We start from the raw sequence: 22,981 nt of genomic DNA, 5'->3' as shown, positions 1-22,981 counted from the left end.
GTAGAAAGTTGCCCCTTTTTCCGTATTATTCGAAGCATTTCTTTAGACGCGGAGTTATGACGTCAGAGAAAGGCGCCACTCAGCTTCAGTTTTGGGGACAATTCAAGTCTTCTACTTGAAGAACGTTTTTTTTTTTATCAAATAAAAAACGGAAATGTCTGTAAATTATGCGGCCGGGCTCTCACCGTATGCAGACAAGGGCGTGTGTGGGCTTCCAGAGGTAATAAGAAACAACACAAGGACTGGTAGTTCGCTTTCTATCAAGCTTTGGCTAGCTGGTTAGCTGCTACTTTGTGTTTTCTTGCTATAGTCTTTGTCATGAATGAACTATTTGAACTAAAACGGTACATTGAACAACCCAAATTTAGGACGTTCTCAGCAAAAGATATTCACAATTGCGTCGAAACTTTTATTTTCATTGTCAACGTGAATACACTAAGGTATCTGTTTCTGTCAAAGTCGAAATTTCCTTTTTACGACATATTTTATTTTTTAAGTAGAAGTAAAAGGAGGAGGGAACTACATTGTATTTGCAATTATACCCGGCCGGTCAGTTTTCTTAGAATGTTTAAATACCTGGTATTTTAATCTTCAAATGCTTATAATCAATGCTAGCTGCAATATTCATATTCTGCCTTATAACCAATGTGTTTTGGTAATACAGAAGTTTGATAGCCCTGAAGAGCTGAAAGCAAAGGTGGCAACTCTTGCTGAGCTTGTAAAAGAGTCCAAGTTTATGGTCGTGCACTCTGGAGCAGGAATCAGCACTTCAACTGGCATCCCTGACTTCAGGTAAGAAACCCTCACTGTCGCTTTTGTATTTTATATTCATATTCTTCGACTCCACTTTGACACACATGCAACAGGCAAATGTAAATATAATGAATGCATTTATCCATCCCACCTATTTCTATTGTAGTTTCACATCTTGAACAGAAGAGGGTAGTAGACGTTCAAGACTCACTCAATTTATGTTAAGCACGCACATCATTTTTGTTAAATATTTATTTAAACATTCAGTATTGCCTGGTAACGTCTTCATAGTTTTGGAACTTATTTCCTCATGTTTCCACCTATTGTACATATTAATATTCCACTGGCCTTGTTTGATTTATTTATTAAAAGGTAGTGTCATAGCACATCTGCCCTGCAGTTAACTTTGTTGGTCATCTTAAAAACATGGTATATATTTTTAGGGGCCCAAAGGGTGTGTGGACCTTGGAGCAAAAGGGAGAGACGCCTCACTTTGAGACAACGTTTGAAGAGGCCCGACCCAGCCTTACTCACATGGCCCTGCTTGGACTCCAGAGGGCCGGCTACCTCAAGTATCTCATTAGCCAAAATGTGGACGGCTTGCATGTGCGATCCGGCTTCCCAAGGTGACTTGGCTCATGGCCGCTATACACGCATTTATCTGTGAAAAAAAATCGACTTTTTTATCAGGCGTGGAGGGACTGATGGATAATTACTGATCACTCACCAGGGGATGTTTGGTTTATAATGGCATTTCATTCCCACGCTTAAGAACTCTCTGTTGGCTGCCTTCTCATTTTATAATTCATTTTAAGATTACGTTTTGAATTTTTAATGATTACGAAAATGGAAGATAAATCCCATCTTTAAAGTGTGGTTTAAAGGGACTTTTGATATTGATCTCGTTGGAAGGTGTGCCAATGGAATTTAGGTTTAAAATCCTTCATTTTTAACTATTCAAACAACAGCCCCAAAAAGCCAGCAAGGGGCACTGCAATTTTTGTTCCATTGCTATGTACTGACCTCAAGCTACAAATGCAATTTTCCATTCAATCCAAGCACCCAGGCTATAATAAAAGACCAGAGCAGGTTCATGCGTCTTCTTTTCCCTCAAGTTTGTTTTTCTCCACCTTTCCCAATAACGAGCACACAGCAGGAAGAGAATGGCCGCAGCCTTTGCTCTGGCGTAAGCAGAGAAATCAATCCTAGCCGTACACAGAATATTCATGAGGGAGCCAATAACGCTCAACTTGTCCTCAAGTGTTATCATGTATGCACCAACTGTGATCTATTGTCTCTGGCCCTGACAGGGACTTGTTATCGGAGCTTCATGGAAACATGTTTGTGGAGGAGTGCGAGAAGTGCTGCAGGTATGTGCACAGTCACAAGGCTCTTTGATTCTACGGGGCAATTTGATTGGATTGTGGTCGATGCATAACTCCCGAGGTTTCTGCCAACGTTGTTTTCACAGGCAATTTGTCAGGGAAAAGGTGATTGGCGTGATGGGCCTCAAACCAACGGGACGTTACTGCGATGTGGTGCGCTCCAGAGGACTCCGAGCCTGCAGGTTAATTAACACACTCGCATGATGTTGTCTCTGTTACAAATGAACACATCTCAATCGTGCTTTATGACAACAGAGGGAAGTTGATCAGCACTATACTGGACTGGGAGGACGCACTTCCTGACCGAGATCTGAACAAAGCAGACGACGCAAGCAGGTTAGGTTTGTTTGCTGGCCCAGCAGAGAAGACATCTCACCACTGTAAAAACCTTCTTTGGGTTTAATTGCTACATCACTAGCCGTTAATGCCCACATTTGCCAGCTCCGTGTTAATATTCAACCTTTTATCCTGAGAAGGTTTTACTATCTGTCTACAAAAGTAGGGGAGGAACTGCGAAGTGTCAACTGTTTGCTTGTTCCACTTTTTCTCACGCATAATTGCCGTAATGACTCTCGCTCCAGCAATTTCATAAAAATCAAATGTGTATGTTCCTACCACTGTCTAAGATCTCTGCTCACATTTTCACTTGGATCCGTTGTGCTCTGTATGCATTAGACAAGCCGACCTGGCGCTGACGCTGGGCACCTCCATGCAGATAAAACCTAGCGGAGACCTTCCACTCGTCACCAAGCGCAAAGGCGGCAAAGTGGTTATTGTCAACCTACAGCCCACTAAGCACGTACGTTTCATTCCCGCACACTCTATGCGAGAAGATGCTTGCTCTGACTTGAGCTCTTGCAGGACAAGCATGCACACTTGCGTATCAATGGCTACGTGGATGATGTTATGAAGCAGCTGATGGAGCACCTGGGGTTAGATATCCCAAAGTGGGAAGGGCCGACTGTGTGCGAGAGCTCCATCGCTGCGCCCGAGAACGCCGACGACGACATTAAGCCCGCGCACGCTCTCAGTGCCGACGTGAAGGTCAAAGGTGAGCTCGTTAAGGAGGAGAAGAAGCGAGCAGCACATGGTGACGCCACCATCAAAGAGACTGTCGCAGTAAAGAAGGAGCGGAAAGATTCTCCGCTGGGGATAAAAGATGACCAATAGCCTCAGGTATTGTCCTCATCAAAAATGCCTCCTGCCTCTAGAAACAAAGTTTTGATCTGTTGGATCACAAAGGATGCAAGTTTTGTGGCCTCTTTTTTGCCCACACTGTTTTTCTCTCTCTCTCTATCTCTCTCTCTCGCTCTCTCTCTTTCTCCCTCTCTCTCTCTAAGGCAAGAAAATGTTTTTGTTGTGAATAGATCACTGTTACACCACATATTGTTTATCTCAGGAATTGTTATTTTTTATATATATCTGTGTTTTGGCAGTAAATGGAAGCACAACCTCTGCGGTCGTTCACTGTGTGCTGTCCTTAGCATGTTGTCAGTCAGTCGTGGCCTACTTAGCACTGAGGCAACATTATAATCCAGCCCACATAATGATCTGATTGCACAAGAACCTCATTAACATAAATTCATTTTGTACCGATGTTTCTTGATAATCACACTATGCTGCCTTCCACATTTTCTTAAACATCAATATTAACATAACATAAAGAGTCCAAGTGCACTTACAGTGTCATATGCGGTTTACCATGAATTCAATCATAAAGACAATAGATGAAGCAGCTGCAGCTCCAACAAATGTTGACCTGTCTGCTTGGCTGTGGAAATGGCTCTACACAGTTGTCATTAATATGCAAAAGGTAGAATGTTTGCCAAGTAAGAATATTAAGTAGAGCACATTTTGTACAACCTGTGCGCTCAACTGTTCTCTAATTAGGAGCCATTTGGAAATGTATTCACTTGTTTGTTTTTCAAGAAAAGCTTGCAGATAATATGTTCATCTAAAAATGCAATCTAGTTTCCCAACCTTGATTGAGCCAAGGCCACTGGCGTAGGAAGGATAGATAGATAGATATATAGATATAAGATATATCTATATGTGGGACTTTATAGTCAAATAATATTGAGAACTTGAGCGATTGACTCGTTTTTCAAACGATTGCCTTTCAATAACAATTCTTTGCATCAGAGTTAGTATTCCGTCAAGGACATCAGAATGTTCAGTTGTCTGCAAAGAGACAAGCACGGCCCATTAAACATTTAGCAACTCTTCCTCTATGAAGTGCTGAGGTAGCAGCTGTCATGTTTGCAAAGGCTCTGCTAGCAGTGCAATGCTAAATAGACAAAAATGAGTTGAGCTAGCAAGTTCTGAAAAGATGCTGCGGAGGTAAGCACATTCACACTTGCATTCATACCAATGGAAAATCTCCAGTTTTCAAATATGAAATGAAATATGGAGGAAGCCAGAAGAAGCAAACTCCACAGAGTTTCCACTGAGCTCAGATTCGAACACCAAAACTTGCTCATTAATTCATAATTCTCCGTAATAAGCTCATAAATTCTGTTTGAAAAGTAACCCCATAGTCTTTCACGACTTCTGAGACCTCATTTAATTTTGCCCGTTCACTGAACTCCTTTTAAAACCTTTTTAATCCACAGTGGTATCAATTGATTGAAGATTTCGCCCTCCCCTGATCGTGACTCACTTCACAGCCAAAATTGATGTTTTTGATACGGTCTAACTTTTATCATTAGAAAGGACTGAAGAGTGGATTTTGTTTCTTCAATATTGGTCATGTGACCTGTGCCAACACGGAGACACTAATGCATGCTTTTATCACAAACCTAATTGATGACGTTAATCCTTTGCTTTGTGGTCTTTCTTAGAAGAGCATTTCATGTCTACATTTAGTACAGAATTCAGCGGCACGTGTCGCGACCAAGACCAGAAGGTAGGAGCATATTACATCGTTTATAAAATCTCTGCGTTAGCTCCCCGTCCGTGTCTTTCAATATTAATCTTAAGGTAAATATTAAATAGGCTGTCACTAACAAACGTCACTGTTGGTATGATGTTTTTTTTTTTTTGGTGTTGATCACTTGATCATTTTATCGGACCAACACATTTTCCTTCATCTGTTCAGGATGCAAGGAATGATGGTCTGTTCATCACATCATCTTGCTGTGATTGACAGTCTGTGCCTCAGTGGCCAATCATTTTCAAAAAGCCTCCGGCTGGGAAATTATTAGATCAGCCTTGACCTGTTCATCTTGGTAAAAATCGACATGTTTCGCTTAGATTGTACAATGTAGGCTGCCTGAAGATTCAAATGCATGAGCGGTCGATAATACGGTCTGCACAACCTCTTTCAAATGATGGGTCTTTATTATATATAACAGCCACATCCTCACTTAGAAGAGGGTGTGCACACTTTTGCAATTACACCCTTTTAGATGTTTATTTTTTTACTTCCCCAGCATTTTTTTTTTCCAACTGGTTGTACAAATCCCATGTCACATTTAATGGTTGAAAAATGTGAAGTGATTTAGCGTGACCTTTTTTCTTTTTTTTTTTAAAAAACATGAAAACCTTACAATTGACCTGGGGGGTGCATGTTTTTTATTTTTAGATTCAATGATGATTTTCTACGTGACCTCTTTTACAAGCGTGAAGAAAGAAGGATGCAATTTGGCAAGGTAATTACTGCCAGAGTACACACAATGGAGGAGCAGGCGATTGTCTCGCTGGTATTTACATGGCCACTTTTATCTGTGGGCAGCTATACTGTAGATGATTATCCATGTTCAGACTTGAAAGGTTGCCAAAGGGCAAAACTGCACAGGCGAGCCTGTGAGTCTTCATCCTCTGGTGACATCGTTTCTCATTGCAGAATTCTTGTCACGTGTCTTTATTTAATGTCACGATATCTAGGCATATAGTATGTTTTCTGTGTCTCACTCACACATGTACGCAGAGGCATCGATTATGGCTGACCATCTCTCGCCTGCAATGAGGTAAATGAAGGTGGTCATACTAAGTGTTAAAAGCACCGTAATTTGCAGGAGTTCTTTTGAAATGGTATCAAAATGGAGAGAGGGAAACAAAAACAAATGTATCCATCTTTGTGTGTTTTTCTTAATTGGGGTAAGGAAAAAGTGATTACCGTATTTTCCGGACTATAAGGCGCACCGGACTATAAGGCGCGCCTTCAATGAATGGCCCATTTTAAAACTTTGTCCTTATGTAAGGCGTACCGGACTATAAGACGCACCATTAATGCATCATGTCAGATTTTTAATCCAAATCAAATCATGTTATCCATGTTATCTTTTTTATTTCAACTTCAGACACAACAAATTACTTTATAATCACAAAATAATGATCCATAGTCTTTTTGATTCATGATTCATAGTCTTTAGCGGGCCACTTATGATTGATTTCATGACACAATGCTCCGGCCCAGTTTAAATTTAGGAATTTGGTCCATATGTAAGGCGCACCGGACTATAAGGCGCACTGTCGACTTTTGAGAAAATTTTAGGTTTTTAGGCGCGCCTTATAGTCCGGGAAATACGGTACAATGTTGAAGAGTATAGCTGTACTTGTTTGTATGTGCATAGCAACTCAACAATATTTCAATTAAGTTTAACCTGGGTTGTTTCTGCTACATTCTTGGTTAGTGAGTATTAATGTAGGCATTTTTTTTTTTTTTTTTAAGCAAGGTAGGGCTTCAATTACTTGCAGGTTGTTTTTTTTTTTTTTTAGGGTTTTCTGTATTCCCAATAGACTAAACCCACAAAATCACACATTGTCTTTGTGTATCATGACCAAGCTGGTGGGTGCTACCTCTGCTCTCCTCCCCCTCAGGGCATAATTGAAAAAGTTTTGGATCGGGATCGACACTCGGGGCAGAAGCTCTTTGAGTCCGGCGCGATATTCTTGGCGGATGAGGCAGTAGAGGACTGGGTTGAGGCAGCTGTTTGCCTGGGCCAGGCACACGCTCAGTGGGAAGGCGTAGGCCTGCGCGTTGTAGAAGGCTTTACTGAAGGGCACCATGTCCAACTTGATCAACACACCCCAAAGCGTCAGAGCCTGGTTGGGCAGCCAGCAGACGAAAAAGGACATAACTACGATGGTCACGGAGCGGGTGACTTTGGAGCGGCGGCGATAGCGACCACGCTCGCATTCGGATCTGTCTGCGACGGCCCCGCCGATGGCGCTGCCCACCACGCGCCGGCTCAGGATGAACTTCAAGAGGAGGAGGTAGCACACACTGATGATTATTAAAGGAAAGACAAATCCCAGAAGCACTTTTTGCAATTGATAGAGCCCAAGGAGTACTTGAGGATCCAAGCGACTGGAATCGGATTCGGAGAACCTCACAAGGCAGAGCTCATCGTCGGCCGATACCTGTGAACGCAATCGTGGTCTAAATCTCAATTGTCACAAAAAAAACCTACAGCATGTGAGTACTTGTCAACAAACCTGAACAGTGGTGGAGTAGATGGAATGAGGCAAGGTGGCAACCAGCGAAACCACCCAAATAGCCAAACTGGCCCACTTGGCTCGAACAGCCGCCCGCCTCGGGCTGGCGATCTTCAGAGAGGTGACCAACGAGTGGTAGCGGGTCACGCTCATGGCGGTGAGGAAGAACACGCTGGCGTACATGTTCATGGTGGTGACCGAGCTCACCACCTTACACATGACCCTTCCGAAGGGCCAGCGGAAGTCCAGGACCGTGTCCACGGCCCAGAAGGGCAAGGTGAGGACAAACTGGAGGTCGGTAAGCGCCAGGCTCATCACAAAACAGTCGATGGAGGAGTGGTGGTGACCTCGACGACGGAAGTGAAGCAGGAAGAGTGCCAGGAGGTTACCCACAAGACCCAGGACACATACCACCAGGTAAACCAAAGCGATGAGGACTCGCACCTGAAGCACCAAACCAACACATTGTTCTGGTTTATAGTCGCCACCTGACATATTTCTCATAATTGATTTTATAGGAACACCAGCACTATATGAAGATCAGATGCAGATTGGTGCCTGCACACTTACCGCCCTGTTGGCACCGTCTCCGTGCAGATCCACAGAAGATTCCTTGGAGAGGATATGGAGCCAGCAGTTGAGGGACAGGTTCAAAGCAGCCAGGTTGGACCCCGCTCCGCTGGGGTTGACCAATTTGGAGAATTCACTCTCGTCCTCTTCTCCTCCACACGCGCTCAACGCACCAACAGGTACCGATTCCGAGGAGCTGCCGTTGCTTTGCATGGCTCAGTCGGTCAGACACTTTAAAGGTAACTCACCTCTTTAGAATTTCCAAAGTGGGTAAGAAAAAAATCTCCATAGTCCTTATTATGTGCAAGGTGTCATTTCTGACGAAATGAGTGAAAACAAATAGGCTGTCATGACTTCTTGACAGCTTAGCCTACTTAGACGTTTTCACAAGTGTTGCAGTCGCATCCTTCCTCCCGTCTGCGGGAGTGATGCCCAAGCCATCCCAAAGCCTTTTATACTTCACTCATGTCATGTTCACCTTTTGGCCATGTGGGGGCGCAATGCTCAAGCAGGCTGAATTATGAGTTTTTTACACAAAAGTTCTGCTAAATCCAAAGTGATGCAAAGCTATCATCTCCTGGCAGCAACTACCAGTAAAAATGTACCTACGTGAATTTTTTTTTTAAACAAACAGTTTTAAACACTTATTGTAGTTAAATGTTAAATATAATTGAACTGTACAAGACAAAATTACAATACGGAATTCAAAAAAAAATAATCAAGTCATTTTTTTTCCCTATGGAATGCAAACTGTAAACTGGTGCTATGTTAAAATATAATTATTCATATTCACACATAGTCACCTTTGCACTGCCAGCTTTTGGAATGAGAATTTGAATTATGCACATTAGAAGAATGATGTGGGGGGTTGCTAATTTGAATTTCTTATATGCCACGGTTTTGCTTTAATTAACTAAATGAATGCACTGCCATGTCCACATATGCAAGAAGAAAGAGAGGAGGTCACATTCCCACCAGACATATTTATGACGCAGTTAGTTTTTTTTTTTTTTTAATTCCTTTGAACAAGAACTGGCATAGATTAAAAGGCTCTTAGTCTGGTTTCAAATCAAATTTGAAGCTGCTCATTTGTATTCTCCAAAAGCATTCTACTGCACTTTGTTTTGTCATGTCTCACGTTGATGAATTCCCCCAACTTGACCCTATGCTTCTTGAACCAGGTCCAATTTCCACAACAACACATTAATATGCTGGTTTGGTTTGTTTCTGCTGAAACAGTTTGCTAATACATATGATTGCCGTGAGGGAAAGTGGCTTCGAGCGACTTAAAATTGCTCCTAATATTTGCTTTTAGACCTCATTTACCTCACTCACCCAAACGCTAATAACATGCTTCAGCACCAAGGACATTAAGTGCGTTTTAATGTGATGAAGACAGAGCAAAAGCTTTTTATTTACATTTCCACATGGGATAAACAGCCTGGAAAAACAATCATGACTACAACTTTCACGGTTTTGTCTCATTAAAATTAGCTACAGTTTATTTGCTCCATTTTGGGGCTTCTTCTAAGTACAGCTTTCCCTACGATAATAGAAGCGATTTTAGGGGGTTGCAACAAAGCGAGCGCTTGGTTTTGCCGACCCACTGAGATATCTTTTGCCCCCCCCCCCCCCCCCTCCTTACAGCTACCCCACAAGAAAAAAAAAACTATCTCCGCCAATGAAGCAGTAAACAAGCAAGGACTAGCATCACCACAATCCATTCTCTGCCAGGTCAAAATATCTGACCTCTATCAACTTGAACATGTTACTTGCGTGTTTTGCCAACCACTTCAATGTTGATAGGCAATCAAACGGCTCTCCGTTTTGATGCTGTGCCTGTATGCCTTTGCAGTGTTTCTCCTCCAGAGGCATCAATAGTCATTGCTTGGTTTGTGATCAAGCTGCTGCCACGCTGGCAGCTCCCCCATGGGCGAATGTTTCAAAAGCTGCTCCACTACATTACGGAGGGTCGATAAACTCCCGGAGAATGAGAGGGGATGATGTGGAGGAGCGACCGCTTTCAATTCCTCGACCGACTGCAAGGAACGTGATGGCACTAGGGACATAGACATGGAAGGGAGGTACGTCATGTTTTTGTGTGGAGGAGAGAAAGTCAGGGCCAGCACGGCCTTTTCTGCTATCAGATTTGACCTACATTCTAAATTGTAATTTGTTATTATCCAATCAGATTCAACACTGCATTTTGTTTACATTCAAACTTGAGCTGCCATCACGGCGACTTCCTAAATACACACCTGATGTCTCAGTGTACTCTCCTTGGCTTAGTTGATTGTATGAATCCGGCTTCATGTTTGAAGAAATAATGAGAGAGAAGGAGAGGAGTAAAACCTGCACAAGAGGGCGAGGAAGGGCTGTTAGAAAACAAAAACCATCCACAACTTTTTTTTTTTACACACTACATGCAGCCACAGATGCTTTTCACACATTTGATTAAGATTAAAAAAATCAAGACAACAGCCGCGCCCTTTTCCATCGCCAGCTGCTACCTTTAATATTTTCATATTGCATGTAGATAATTGTAAACTGAATGTGGTGCAACTCACCAAGAGGCAGGTCCCTCTTTGTGTGTTTTTGTTCGAGCTGTTAGGGTGGATCGCTTGGAGCTGTCTCAGCTGCTCCAATAGGACGCTGATATGCAAAGACACACAAAATGATCGACCGCATTTATTTTTATTTGTAATTTGAAAACACAAGTTTGTTCTTTCTACTTTATTATCAAAATAGGCGGGTTCATTTTTTCAGCCCCAGCGGATGATGACGCAATGCAAAAAAAGGCAAGCGATATGTCACTGGTATTAAACGGAACTTTCTGAAGTTTCATTTAATCCTGACAGCCTCCCAGATTACTTTTTTTCTCGTCTTTTATCAGTTTCCAAGTGCTGTCCCATTTTTCATAATGTCACTGTCGGGCCATATTTTCTCCATTTGGTTCTAAGACATGACCCCAAAAATGCTTTTGCAATTTATTTTGGGTTAATGACAGGCACTCTAAAAAAAAAATTCTCAATTGTCTTGTACAGATTATAATTTACTCTGATGGGTGAAAAACCTTCAAAATGATTTACGTTAGTCTCATATATTCACAACCCCCTGGCGTTTAAAAAGGGGTGTGTAGACTTTTTATATCCACTAAATGTTGTTACATATTGATTCGGGTCAAATGTCACATCCTTGGGTTCATCTCTTGAACATTTAATCTTATCTTACTTGTTTGTTTCCTCCAGTCTCTGGATCTTTCTTTGCAGTTGGAGGTTGTGAGTGCTGCATGCAGACATCCTAGTGAACGGAAAGGCAGATTCAATGGGTAACAAAAAATCTCATCATAACATGCTGCATTGTCTTCCCCCTTTTTTTTTCCTCCTCTCCCTTGCCAATATCTGCTTGAGTTTGAGCTCTGTCTACCAATGACTCCAGCCTCTTCTTTCACTCTGCTTCTTCTCGTTTCTCATCCACCATTATCACTCTTTTGACTAAGCTGAGTCATGACTGATAACGGCACTCCGGCGATATTCTCTGCTTGTGCTTGGCTAAATTATCCCAATGAATGCTGACTCGGCTAAACAACAGCTCACCAGTCGTCATGTTTTTCCTTTAGTGATTATAAAGTGAATTTTATTTTATCAAACGTTGCTGAGTGGGGAGATTTGGAATTACGGCTGAGGAGTCTTCGTACTTTTGTTACCAGCGACCCAAATATTAATGGCATTACTTTGATGGCGACATTAAATTTTGTGCCCTTTACATTGTAGCAAAGTGAAATCTCTTCAATGTTGTAAAATAAAAGAAAATAACTTTCCTTTTAACACATAAGATTACAACATTGTAACAAAGTTAGACATCAGTGAAATCAATAGAACAAAGAACAACATCCAGCTGTGTTGTTTCTTTGAGGCTGGATTTGTCGCCGACCAATTATCGGATTGCAAAATGATGTCGGTGGAGTGGCTGATTGTTAGCGACAGACATGAAACATCTAACGATGATGATGATGATGCTCACAGAGGTGTTGGAGGAGCAGTCGTGTCAACGCGTGGGAGACGGGATGCAGATTAGTGGCTGACAAAGGTTGGCTGCTATAGATAGATTACTTTTACAGTATGTTACCAAGCGTTTGGGTAGAGCATCAAATCCATATTGCTCTCTAGTCTCACATTTATTTATTATTAAGGAATTAGATGGTCAATTATTAAACTAGATTTGTTTTTGTTTTTGTACTGAGATAACAGTTTGTGGCTCACAAATTGTTATTCTGCCTAATTTATTCAAAGTGGGCTAAAATACGACAATGTGTGGTCATTGTTGCGTTCATACCGTGCCTCCAACCTGTCCACATATTCCCTCTTCTTTTTGCGACTCTCTTGAGCCGAGCGCTTGTTGCGTATTTTCCGCCGGATTTTCTTCAAAATGCGTTCTTCACACTTGAGATGAAACACAATTGAAAATAAGTTGCAGCTACCGCCAGAGGCTGTGCAACTCTGTGTTTGTGTGTGTTTCTGTGTGTTTAGTTCACCTTAGACAGAGGCAGCTTGCTGGGCAAGTTAATGCCTTCTTTTGCCAGGAGTTTCTTCTCATCTTCATTAAGAACAAGCTCTTGCAAAGGATGCTGGGGGATTCTCTGCTATATCGAAATGTCAAATAGAGTACGTATTAAATGTAATATGTTAAGAGGACAGCTCACCTGGATTTAACAATTTTCCCTAATTTAATTGTGCAGTGTGTGGAATATGTGCACATGCCCTTAAGGGGCACATTATTGTAATTGGATTTCAGGTCGAGAGATTTCTTGGGTAAAATATTATACTTTTCCCACCTTTTTAAATTATTTGATAAGAATCATTACATTTTTCTATTTCTGTTTCATTTGTCTGGTTTGCGTATGAGTTGCTTGGGTTCAGTTCATATTGAATGGTTGTCTGTGGAAAAAGAAACACGTGACAAACTCTTCTTTGTGTGTGTCTCTTCGTTTGTATTATACTGCCCCCAGGTGGGCAAGATAAGCACACTAGAAGGAGCAGCACAATGTCCATTTGAATAGAGGGAAAAAATGTAGCAAACTTTTTATATCCGATTTAATTGTTATTACTGTATGGATTCAAGTTATAGTACTTTTTAAGAACATAAAACCAAACACATGTGAATTCAGTACAGGACAAAAATTAATCGACGGAAAAGTTTCTTTGCTTACTTTTTGTCCCAGATTGGATAAGAGCAGGTCTTTGACTGTGAGCGTCTGACTGGACGAGGTTGCGGAACTTTGATTTGATGTGAGGTAATACGCCATTCCCAGCTTTTCCTGGAGGCCGTCCGACTCCCAGCCTGGAAACACAAAAGCAGTAAGCAAACAGTTTTTTGTCAACCTACACAAGTTTTTACATGTATTATCATTATTTCACAGCCAACGTTGCGAAAGGTTAGTCAAATTGTTTACCCCACTTGTGACATGAGACTAAGTGTGGTTTGTGTCAAACAATCCAACAGCAGATTCAAATGTGTTTTTCATGACATCATCACTTGTGATTTACAAATGAAATCCTACCCAGATCAATGGAAACATCTGAATTGATTTCATTTTCCTCCTTGTAGGTTGGAAGCTGCATGCATGGGAGTTGAGGCATGTCCAAGCCTGGAAATGAAGTGCAGGAAGGCAGTTGGAGGCTATCCACCAAAGAGTCCTCCCACTTGTCGCTGTCCGGCGTACGGGGGGACCACGGCGGGGAGGTCGGAGCTGAGGAAGACTCGCTCCCCGCCAGAACCAAGTCCAAAAAGTCATCTGTACCTTTTCCCTCCGGGCTCAGCTTCTACAGAGAGTGGTATGTACATCATGTATAAATCATAGCTTGCAATCTTTTATTGACTTTTTTCTGCTGTTCATGTAAAATCTGCTTCTATGTGGACTTGATGAGCCCTCTCGCTTCTATATCTGGCTTTCATTCCTCGTGAAAGCTGCCATGTTCTGTCTAATCAGCGCGAGTCCACAAACTTTAATTGGCAATATTGAAAGGACTTATTATCTGCTGAGAAAGCACCTGTAAGGCGGTTCATTTACTTGTCGCGCAGCCACATAAGAGAAGACAAAGCATGAGATAATTCTCATTGCATTTATTAGAATTCTGTGGTCAGGGTAGCGCTGCAGGACTTACGTCATACATGGTGATGGTCCAAGGAGGGTTGCCGTGGCAACTGCTGGCTTCATCTTTGGTCCTGAATATCAGGTCAATTAGGTCCATCCTAGCTTTTACCTGAAATGAGGACAATTACGACAATTACTTCTTAGAATCTCTTAGAACAAATTATTTGGTCAAAGATAGTTCAACAAGTATCTGTATTGTATAAAGTGCATAAATTATGTACATTTGGGGATCGGTGTGTCAATAAAACAAATATAATAAACCAATTACGGTTAGGTTTCAGATCGTTAAAAGCCATTATGTGGTTATCAGATATGATCACTTAAATCTGACAATATTTCAAAAATCTAATCCTATTCATTTTCAAACAAATGTTGTAATTTTTTTAAAATATCAGCCAATTTATTGAATAACGGCGTAAAAGTGTGGCGTAAAAACGGTAACATGAGAATTAAGCTATATTTAACTATATTTATACTAAATGAATACTACTTAATTACTACATAGATAATAGATGCATGACTATAGGAGTTTATAAAGTACATGAAATATTAAAACAAGTTACTTTCTATGCAAGTATAGCTGAAATAACCATCAATTGTCAGACTTTACCAGGCTCGGTGAAGAATTTTTTTTTTTTTTTTTTACTGACAAAATGATCCTACGTGGAAAAGCTTCACTTTACTTTTTCACAATATAAGAAATATAAAAGTTCAATTACTATTTTGAGATACAGCGCTAAAGCCACTTGTCACCTATGTACTTACTGTTTTCCACTGAAACCGGCTTAAAATCGTTTAGGTTTCCTCAAGTGTGAGTCACCCTCAAATCGTGGCCAGTGTTAATAATCCAACAAATTGATGAAATATCAGTAAAAGAAAGCAGAATCAAAACACTCCGTCAAATCAATACACTCCTCTGCGGCTTGAGCATGAGAATAACGTCTAAGTATGATTCAGAGGACAAAGTTGAAGTTCCATATCACTCGTTCCCCATCCCAGCTGATCAGTATCCAATCCAGTGTTTTGTGGGCAGCTCAGTAAACCAATCAGAAAAAATCGGGCAGAAATTCCCCTTGGGGTTTCACATTCGTTGTTGCGTTCATGTAGATTGATAATAAAAGATATGAGTGCATTGGAAAAGTCATTGATTGATCAAGTAAAACGTAATATTCACTTTGAATTGATTGACAGTTCACCCTTATTATATTTACTTTTTGAGCGGTTAGAGAAAAACAAAAAGGCCGGAGCCAAGATTTGAATCAGTTTCATTTGGCATGACACATACAATAATTTAACCTGTGGCTAACACTAAATCACAGACATTTGAGCACATACTTCCTTCAAGTTACATATTTAGCCAGAATACTTTGTGCTTCAACATAACGCGGTACACGGAATAAATAACACAAGACTTGGAAAGTTCAATAAAAACACCAAAAAGTTTAGTTAATTGTGGAATACAGCAAAGATGTATTTTCAGGGTCTCAACGTAGTTAGCTAGCTTGCTAACTGCATGTTGTATTGTTAGAAATAAACAGAGATAATAATGAATTAACTCAACTATGAGTGGATTGCTGCCAAAAAAATGATCATCAGGCAGTATTTTAGCCACGCCAAAACATCAGGAAAACTGAAATGATGAAAAATCACGTGGTAAATTTTCACTTAGTCCATTAGTTTTGTTTTCCGTGATACTGTATGTGTGTGTATAGTATAGTATAATCTCTTAGTCAGAGGTAACACACCATGTGGCTTTCCTTATCTTTACACCCATAATAAAGACCATCTGTCTCCGTATTTTATTAAGGATACACCCAATTAAGACCTGAATTACATAAGATGTTCAGGAACATGCACGCTTGCAAAGATGTATTATCATCTTTCAAGCGTGACTGACAGAAGGATCGAGAAATTTATACACATGGATTATATGCACCATGTTTCCTAGCTGAGATTTAGTTGAATGCAATGTTGAATAAAAAATCTCATTAATATCACAGATTACATCGACTTTGGCCCGAATTTTATCATCTCGACCACAAAACATAATTAGTTGTTCATCCCCTAGCTAACATTTAATTTACCTGAGATTAAGTAATACATTTCTCATTTCACTACTTTGTTTCCTTTATTTTTTTCCCCGCATTTAAAATTAGACAAGGTTTAAAAAGACACCAAATCGTTGATATATGACATTAATTTTACAGTTCATATGAGTCTACACGGAATATATATGACAACTGTATATCTGTACATGAGTACTGATTTTCAAAAAGACTTGAAATAAGATCATTAAAAACAAAACTGATGCCTTCATTCCAATGTCATGAAGCCACTGTATGAACTTCTGATTTATATCATTCAGTCTACTGGCACTCATAAATGTATTGGCTTGCGTTTAATATCCACTTAGATGCATCCACATACTTATTATCAGCACGGTAATAAGGATAATAACAAGGTTGTACTATCTTTATTGTTGGTCTAATCTAGAGTAAAGGGTTTCAAAGTGCACGCAGATATCACATAACCAGGACATGTCCAGCACATCTCTCAATACCAAGAATAACACAGATAATTATTTATTCTTATGAATTCATGTGTAGTTTTGGAATCAACAAAGACCACACACAGCAGTCGCTTGAAAATGACATGTGAAATAGGACAATAATGTGCATGAAACTAAGAGTCATATTAATGCTAATTATCACTATAAGTCATATTAATGCTAATAAATTACCACTATAATAATTTAAATGAGCAAAATCAGTTTTTTCATTTGATTGACTGGCTGTTAGGCGTTGGCTGACGAAGAATAACTGTACGTCATTTAAGAGTGTGTCATCATGGCAAATCGTTTCAATCGTTTTTCACAGTTTTGTTATGAGGTCTACAGAGATCACAAGACTGTCCTTTGCAGCATCGGAAGCGTCATCTCTCTGCTTACGCACTTCTTTCTTAATCCATTTCTTTGTCATACTCTGCCCTCACCTGGTGGAGGTCTGCTATTAATCCAAGAAAAGTCAATGAAGTTTTTGCTGGAGGCTCATTGTGATTGTTTGACTTTAAAAGCATGAAGCAAACGTCGCTGTCCAGATAAGAATAATCAAAGTGTTGCGTTTATGTTTTTCTTCAAGAGTTTGTCTCTTTATCCACACAAAGCTGCGTGTAGAGGAAGCACAGTAGCGCCCTCTGGTGTTCGAGCGCCTCAGCGCAGCCTGGCTAAACTGCGGCGTCTCTGCACGCACTTTTCCACCGCGTCCTTCCGCAGCAATAACGTGACGAAGACGCACAAATTGTCAAAATGGTGAGTCTGTGTCGACTCGCGTTATCTTGAACAATCTATCGTGGCTTATCAGAAGCTTGACCAAAAAAAAAAAAAAAAAAAAAAAACACCATTCACGTTGTTGTTATGAACGCAACTCGCGCATATCGAGCCCGTCAAGTGTGTGTGCGTGAGGGTATGAACATATATGTGTGTTGAGTACTTGGGTGCCGATTCGTGATGGTATGTGCGCCTGTGTGATGGATTCAGTTCTTATAAAAGAAAAAATAAACGAAAAATAAACGGGGCCAGGCTGTAGCCTCGGCCTAGTTTCTCCACTGACGACCACAGCAAAGCATTATTATTATTATCCGCCGTTGCCCCGCGTCATAGCCAATAAATATGATATTATTAAACTGAATCCCGAAATGACGTAGGCTTCACTCACTCCATAACGTAAGGTGATTAAAATAGAATTGGACTGTTGCAAAATGTAGAAAGTAGCATGCATTGCGCAATCAATTTCGTCCATTGAATGAGAGTTAAATCACGACAAAATAAGTTCGTGTGGGTTATCCAAATATGGACATCTTACTTATTGTTGCATCATTAGTTCCACTTGCACATTATTCAACCTTCCCAAATTTGTATTATAATGCTTAGTTTGATTGACGCTGAAATGGAGTTAATCATTCAATCGTATGTTTATTGTCATTATTTACTTTTGAATAATAAATGTCAAACTCTAGGCCCGAGGGCCGAATCAGGTCCGCGACATCATTTAATGCGGTCCCCTAAAGGAAAGTAATGCATATCTACTTTTTTTTTTTTTTTTTTTGCTAATATATATACTGAAATTGCCCATTGCTGTCTTTATTTAATAACATTAATATATTACTCCCATTTTTGTAACCAATCTGTTATAATGTTGTCATTTGGCTCTGTCTGATGAGGTACCAACAGAAAACCTAGCCAATTTCACAAAGGAAGAAATGTGCTTTGTGACACAAGTTGTTGTGATGTTTGTATATAATGGTTATAATTAGGTAGAATTAAGGTTTAGTATGTTTTTTTTTCTGCTAACATGAATTAGAAAAATATCTAATATAAATAAAAAAAATATAAAAAACTATGCAGCCAGTTTACTAAGATACAACATTTGTTTTAGTCTGCAGTGCCAGCTCGATATATTCAGTTTCAAAATGACTTTCTTTTTATAACCCAACTTGGAAGCGTTGCAGAAGCAGCTCACACGAATGAAAGGATCAGCGATTGAAACGCACCTTCATGTGAAGTAAACGTAAGCACGTGTCGCCCTTCTACCAGGTTAACTTCACGGTGGACCAGATCCGAGCCATCATGGACAAAAAGTCCAACATCAGGAACATGTCCGTGATCGCCCACGTGGATCACGGCAAGTCCACGCTGACGGACTCGCTGGTGTCCAAGGCGGGCATCATTGCCTCATCCCGCGCCGGAGAGACTCGTTTCACAGACACACGCAAAGACGAGCAGGAGCGTTGCATCACCATCAAATCCACGTATGTGCATCAAGTTATTGCAAATAAGTCATGTGACTGGATCCTGGCCCAAAAATGAAACGGCGTTCTCCTTTTTCCTACAGGGCCATCTCCTTATACTATGAACTCAGCGACAAGGACTTGGTCTTCATCAAGCAGTGCAAAGATGGAAACGGCTTCCTCATCAATCTCATTGATTCTCCGGGTCATGTTGACTTCTCATCTGAGGTTACGGCGGCCCTCAGGGTGACCGATGGAGCCTTGGTGGTGGTGGACTGTGTCTCTGGTAATCTCCGTCAAACACCTCCGCCGCACAATTCTCCAGTTAGGCTCACCTCTCGTTTGCGCTCACAGGAGTGTGCGTGCAGACGGAAACTGTGCTGCGGCAGGCCATCGCTGAGCGCATCAAGCCAGTTCTGATGATGAACAAAATGGACCGGGCCTTGCTGGAACTTCAGTTGGACACAGATGAGCTCTTTAGGACCTTCCAGCGGATCATAGAGAACGTTAACGTCATTATTTCCACCTATGGAGAGGATGAGGGGGGACCCATGGGCAACATCCTGGTAGGCCGGGCGCCAAAATGCCTTTGGCACCAGCAATTGTGATTTTCAAAACAACACCCGTATTTTGTCCCCAGATTGAACCCGTTATAGGTACGGTGGGCTTTGGATCCGGCCTGCACGGCTGGGCTTTCACATTGAAGCAGTTTGCTGAGATGTATGTGGCCAAGTTTGCTGCTAAAGGAGAAGCTCAGATGAGTCCAACAGAGAGGTGTAAGAAAGTGGAAGACATGATGAAGAAACTGTGGGGGGACAGGTACAGCGGCTGACTCCACAAACCCCTCGACAAGTATTGCACATTTAATAATTCACGTGCTCCTTGCAGATATGTCGATCCGAGCACCGGCAAGTTCACCAAGACGGCCACGGGTCCCGACGGGCAGAAATATCCTCGCTCTTTTTGCCAGTTTATTTTGGACCCGATCTTTAAGGTGAAGAGCAGCCGTCGAAATGCTTCGCGAGGGCCTCGCTGAAGAATTCCCATTCAACCTGCAATTGTCTCCATTAGGTGTTTGACGCTATCATGAATTTCAAGAAGGATGAGACGGCCAAACTCATCGACAAGCTTGACATCAAGCTGGATTCGGAGGACAAAGAGAAGGAGGGGAAGCCCCTGTTGAAGGCGGTGATGCGTCGCTGGCTCCCTGCCGGGGAGGCCCTGCTCCAGATGATCACCATCCACCTGCCCTCACCTGTCACCGCTCAGAAATACCGCTGTGAGCTGCTCTACGAGGGCCCGGGAGATGATGAAGCCGCCATGGGTCAGTAGGAAACGGAACGTGGCTGAAGTGCTCTCCTTCTCTTGTGACATCGTCTTGTGTTTTTACAGGTATTAAGAACTGCGATCCCAAAGCTCCCCTGATGATGTACATCTCCAAGATGGTCCCGACCAGTGACAAGGGTCGCTTTTATGCATTTGGCCGTGTGTTTTCCGGATGTGTGTCCACCGGCCAGAAGGTGCGCATCATGGGGCCAAACTTCACCCCTGGGAAGAAAGAAGATCTCTATAATAAGCCCATCCAAAGGTGAGGAAATTTTAGAAAGAAAAAAAAAACATCAAAAAGTGTCAGATTTTTCTCAAGGTGTCCTTTATGCTCTTATTCAGGACCATCCTAATGATGGGAAGATATGTGGAGCCTATTGAAGATGTTCCATGTGGTAACATTGTAGGCCTCGTCGGAGTCGACCAGTTCCTTGTGAAGACGGGGACCATCACCACTTTTGAACAAGTATTGTTTAGACCTTCAAAATTAAAACAAATATAGCACAGATTTAAGAATAAAAATGAAATTTGATCATTAGTTGAGCATCCTCATGTGCAAACTAAATAGTGTTCCTCCGCAGGCCCACAACATGAGGGTGATGAAGTTCAGCGTCAGTCCCGTCGTCAGAGTTGCCGTGGAGGCCAAGAACCCGGCCGACTTGCCCAAGCTGGTGGAGGGCCTGAAGCGCCTGGCCAAGTCTGACCCCATGGTGCAGTGCATCATCGAAGAGTCTGGGGAGCACATCATTGCAGGAGCAGGAGAGCTGCACCTGGAGATCTGCCTCAAGGACTTGGAGGAGGACCATGCCTGCATTCCACTGAAGGTAGGGAAGTCATACCTAGAATCAAATGAGATCCAATTCAAAAGTTTAAATAAGGGTCATTTGTCGCCCCCCCTCTGCAGAAATCAGACCCAGTTGTGTCTTACAGAGAGACAGTAACTGAGGAATCAGACCAGATGTGTCTCTCCAAGTCTCCAAACAAGCACAATCGTCTCTTTATGAAGTCCCGCCCTTTCCCGGACGGCTTGGCCGAAGACATCGAGAAGGGTGACGTCACGTCCCGACAGGAGCTGAAAGCTCGCGCGCGCTACCTGGCCGACAAGTACGAGTGGGAGGTGACTGAAGCCAGGAAGATCTGGTGCTTTGGTCCGGATGGAACCGGGCCCAACTTGCTCATCGACGTGACCAAGGGGGTCCAGTACCTCAACGAGATTAAGGACAGCGTGGTGGCTGGTTTCCAGTGGGCTACTAAAGAGGTCTGTGAAGCCAATCAATGGAAATACGAGTGAAGTGAAACGGTTCATTTCTGATTCTCCAGGGTGCACTATGCGAGGAGAACATGCGCGCGGTCCGTTTCGACATCCACGACGTGACGCTGCACGCCGACGCCATCCACCGCGGCGGAGGGCAGATCATTCCCACGGCCCGCAGGGTTCTGTACGCCTGCCAGCTCACTGCTCAACCTCGCCTAATGGAGCCAGTCTACCTGGTGGAGATTCAGGTCAATTTCAACAATTGTTGGAAGAAATTTCTCTCCCACTGTTGTTGTCTAACGCTGACATTTTCCCTTCAGTGCCCTGAGGCAGTGGTGGGCGGGATCTACGGTGTTCTGAACAGAAAACGAGGTCACGTGTTTGAGGAATCTCAAGTGATCGGAACTCCCATGTTTGTGGTTAAAGCCTACCTGCCTGTCAACGAATCCTTCGGTAAGTAGATTACGCAACACCCCCAGGCTTAGGAAAAAAAAAATAGAGCATGTCTATTTTTGAAAGGATTTTTTTTTTTTTTGGTGTATAAGTGCATTTCAGTAGTCATCTTGGATTCTGTCGGGGTCCTCAGTGCAAAATACGGATCGGGTAGCTAATAGGTCAATGTCATTTCTTTCAAGGATTCACTGCCGACCTGCGTAGTAACACCGGGGGTCAAGCCTTTCCTCAATGCGTGTTTGACCACTGGCAAATCCTCCAAGGTGACCCCAGAGATCCCGCCAACAAACCCTTTCAAGTAGTTGCTGAAATTAGGAAGCGTAAAGGGCTCAAAGAGGGCATCCCCGCTCTGGACAACTACCTGGATAAATTGTAATAACTAACCCTTGATTTACATACATATTATCACTCAATTCTTAAGTTTGTGGGCACTTTAAAAAAAAAATATTTGCACCTGCTTTAAAAGTTTGCACATAAGTCCAATTTGAAGTCTCCACTTCCAAAAAAAAAAGCTTATGCATGTGTTGTTGTAGGCTGGTGGGGGCAATGATGCTTACCTCACAGAAACAGTACACCAAGTGCCTAGGCCAAAGGTTCCGGGGAGTAAAACTGTTCGGTGATCATTTAATTCTTTAAATTAGTCGTGTACATCGCCCCCCTTTTGCCATTTTCATCTGCCACAATGGTGCACTGTGATACTGCTGCAATAATGTCATAAGTTGACTGCAAGCAAGAATGTTTCACAAGTGGTCAAGCTCTCATTGAACCTTGCTGATCAGAATGAATAAAACATTCAAGTGCGGATATAGCGGCTTATTTTTTTTAAGTGTGGAAAAACAAACCAAAAAGCACACCAGTGTC

At 42.0% G+C, this 22,981-nt stretch overlaps 4 protein-coding genes across 9 annotated transcripts; 2 read left to right on the top strand and 2 right to left on the bottom strand.

The window, feature by feature from the left end:
* The first annotated feature begins 22 nt into the window (after positions 1 to 22).
* sirt6 (sirtuin 6) lies at positions 23 to 7,103 on the top strand. 6 transcript variants are annotated; one of them, XR_007487239.2, is made up of 11 exons: positions 23 to 220; positions 665 to 792; positions 1,197 to 1,379; positions 2,064 to 2,123; positions 2,225 to 2,320; positions 2,394 to 2,474; positions 2,814 to 2,937; positions 3,000 to 3,314; positions 5,722 to 5,788; positions 6,067 to 6,106; positions 6,960 to 7,103. XR_007487239.2 is itself a non-coding variant. In XM_068648608.1 (9 exons), exons 1-8 carry the CDS (start codon positions 155 to 157, stop codon positions 3,306 to 3,308), a joined length of 1,047 nt encoding a protein of 348 aa, XP_068504709.1. In that variant the 5' UTR covers positions 23 to 154; the 3' UTR covers positions 3,309 to 3,314; positions 5,722 to 6,375. The 6 variants fall into 6 exon arrangements, 3 of the variants coding, with proteins under 3 accessions (XP_068504709.1, XP_068504710.1, XP_049603842.1); XR_007487240.2 differs by lacking the exon at positions 6,067 to 6,106 and having other exon boundaries at positions 6,960 to 7,094; XR_007487237.2 differs by lacking the exon at positions 6,960 to 7,103 and adding an exon at positions 4,979 to 5,043 and having other exon boundaries at positions 5,722 to 6,377.
* Positions 6,838 to 8,360, bottom strand: LOC125985196 (relaxin-3 receptor 1-like). Its single transcript, XM_049747834.2, has 3 exons — positions 8,148 to 8,360; positions 7,578 to 8,021; positions 6,838 to 7,502 (listed from the first exon to the last, which is right to left on the bottom strand). Exons 1-3 carry the CDS (start codon positions 8,358 to 8,360, stop codon positions 6,894 to 6,896), a joined length of 1,266 nt encoding a protein of 421 aa, XP_049603791.1. The 3' UTR covers positions 6,838 to 6,893.
* Positions 8,361 to 10,021: 1,661 nt separating this feature from the next.
* On the bottom strand, positions 10,022 to 17,420 carry LOC125985204 (cyclic AMP-responsive element-binding protein 3-like protein 3-A). Its single transcript, XM_049747842.1, has 10 exons — positions 17,293 to 17,420; positions 14,312 to 14,410; positions 13,708 to 13,969; positions 13,357 to 13,487; positions 12,682 to 12,789; positions 12,483 to 12,589; positions 11,379 to 11,447; positions 10,715 to 10,799; positions 10,406 to 10,499; positions 10,022 to 10,206 (listed from the first exon to the last, which is right to left on the bottom strand). The coding sequence occupies exons 1-10, from the start codon at positions 17,374 to 17,376 to the stop codon at positions 10,022 to 10,024; spliced, it is 1,224 nt and encodes a 407-aa protein (XP_049603799.1). The 5' UTR covers positions 17,377 to 17,420.
* A 47-nt stretch (positions 17,421 to 17,467) lies between these two features.
* Positions 17,468 to 22,924, top strand: LOC125985136 (elongation factor 2b). Its single transcript, XM_049747728.1, has 14 exons — positions 17,468 to 17,608; positions 18,893 to 19,107; positions 19,191 to 19,372; positions 19,441 to 19,652; positions 19,727 to 19,905; positions 19,975 to 20,080; positions 20,158 to 20,410; positions 20,479 to 20,674; positions 20,755 to 20,878; positions 20,994 to 21,236; positions 21,317 to 21,670; positions 21,733 to 21,915; positions 21,988 to 22,120; positions 22,303 to 22,924. The coding sequence occupies exons 1-14, from the start codon at positions 17,606 to 17,608 to the stop codon at positions 22,494 to 22,496; spliced, it is 2,577 nt and encodes an 858-aa protein (XP_049603685.1). The 5' UTR covers positions 17,468 to 17,605; the 3' UTR covers positions 22,497 to 22,924.
* Positions 22,925 to 22,981: the final 57 nt, after the last annotated feature.

Source organism: Syngnathus scovelli, chromosome 17 (assembly GCF_024217435.2).
Source record: "Syngnathus scovelli strain Florida chromosome 17, RoL_Ssco_1.2, whole genome shotgun sequence".
NCBI lineage: Eukaryota > Metazoa > Chordata > Actinopteri > Syngnathiformes > Syngnathidae > Syngnathus > Syngnathus scovelli.
This window is presented reverse-complemented; position numbering and strand designations above follow the sequence as displayed.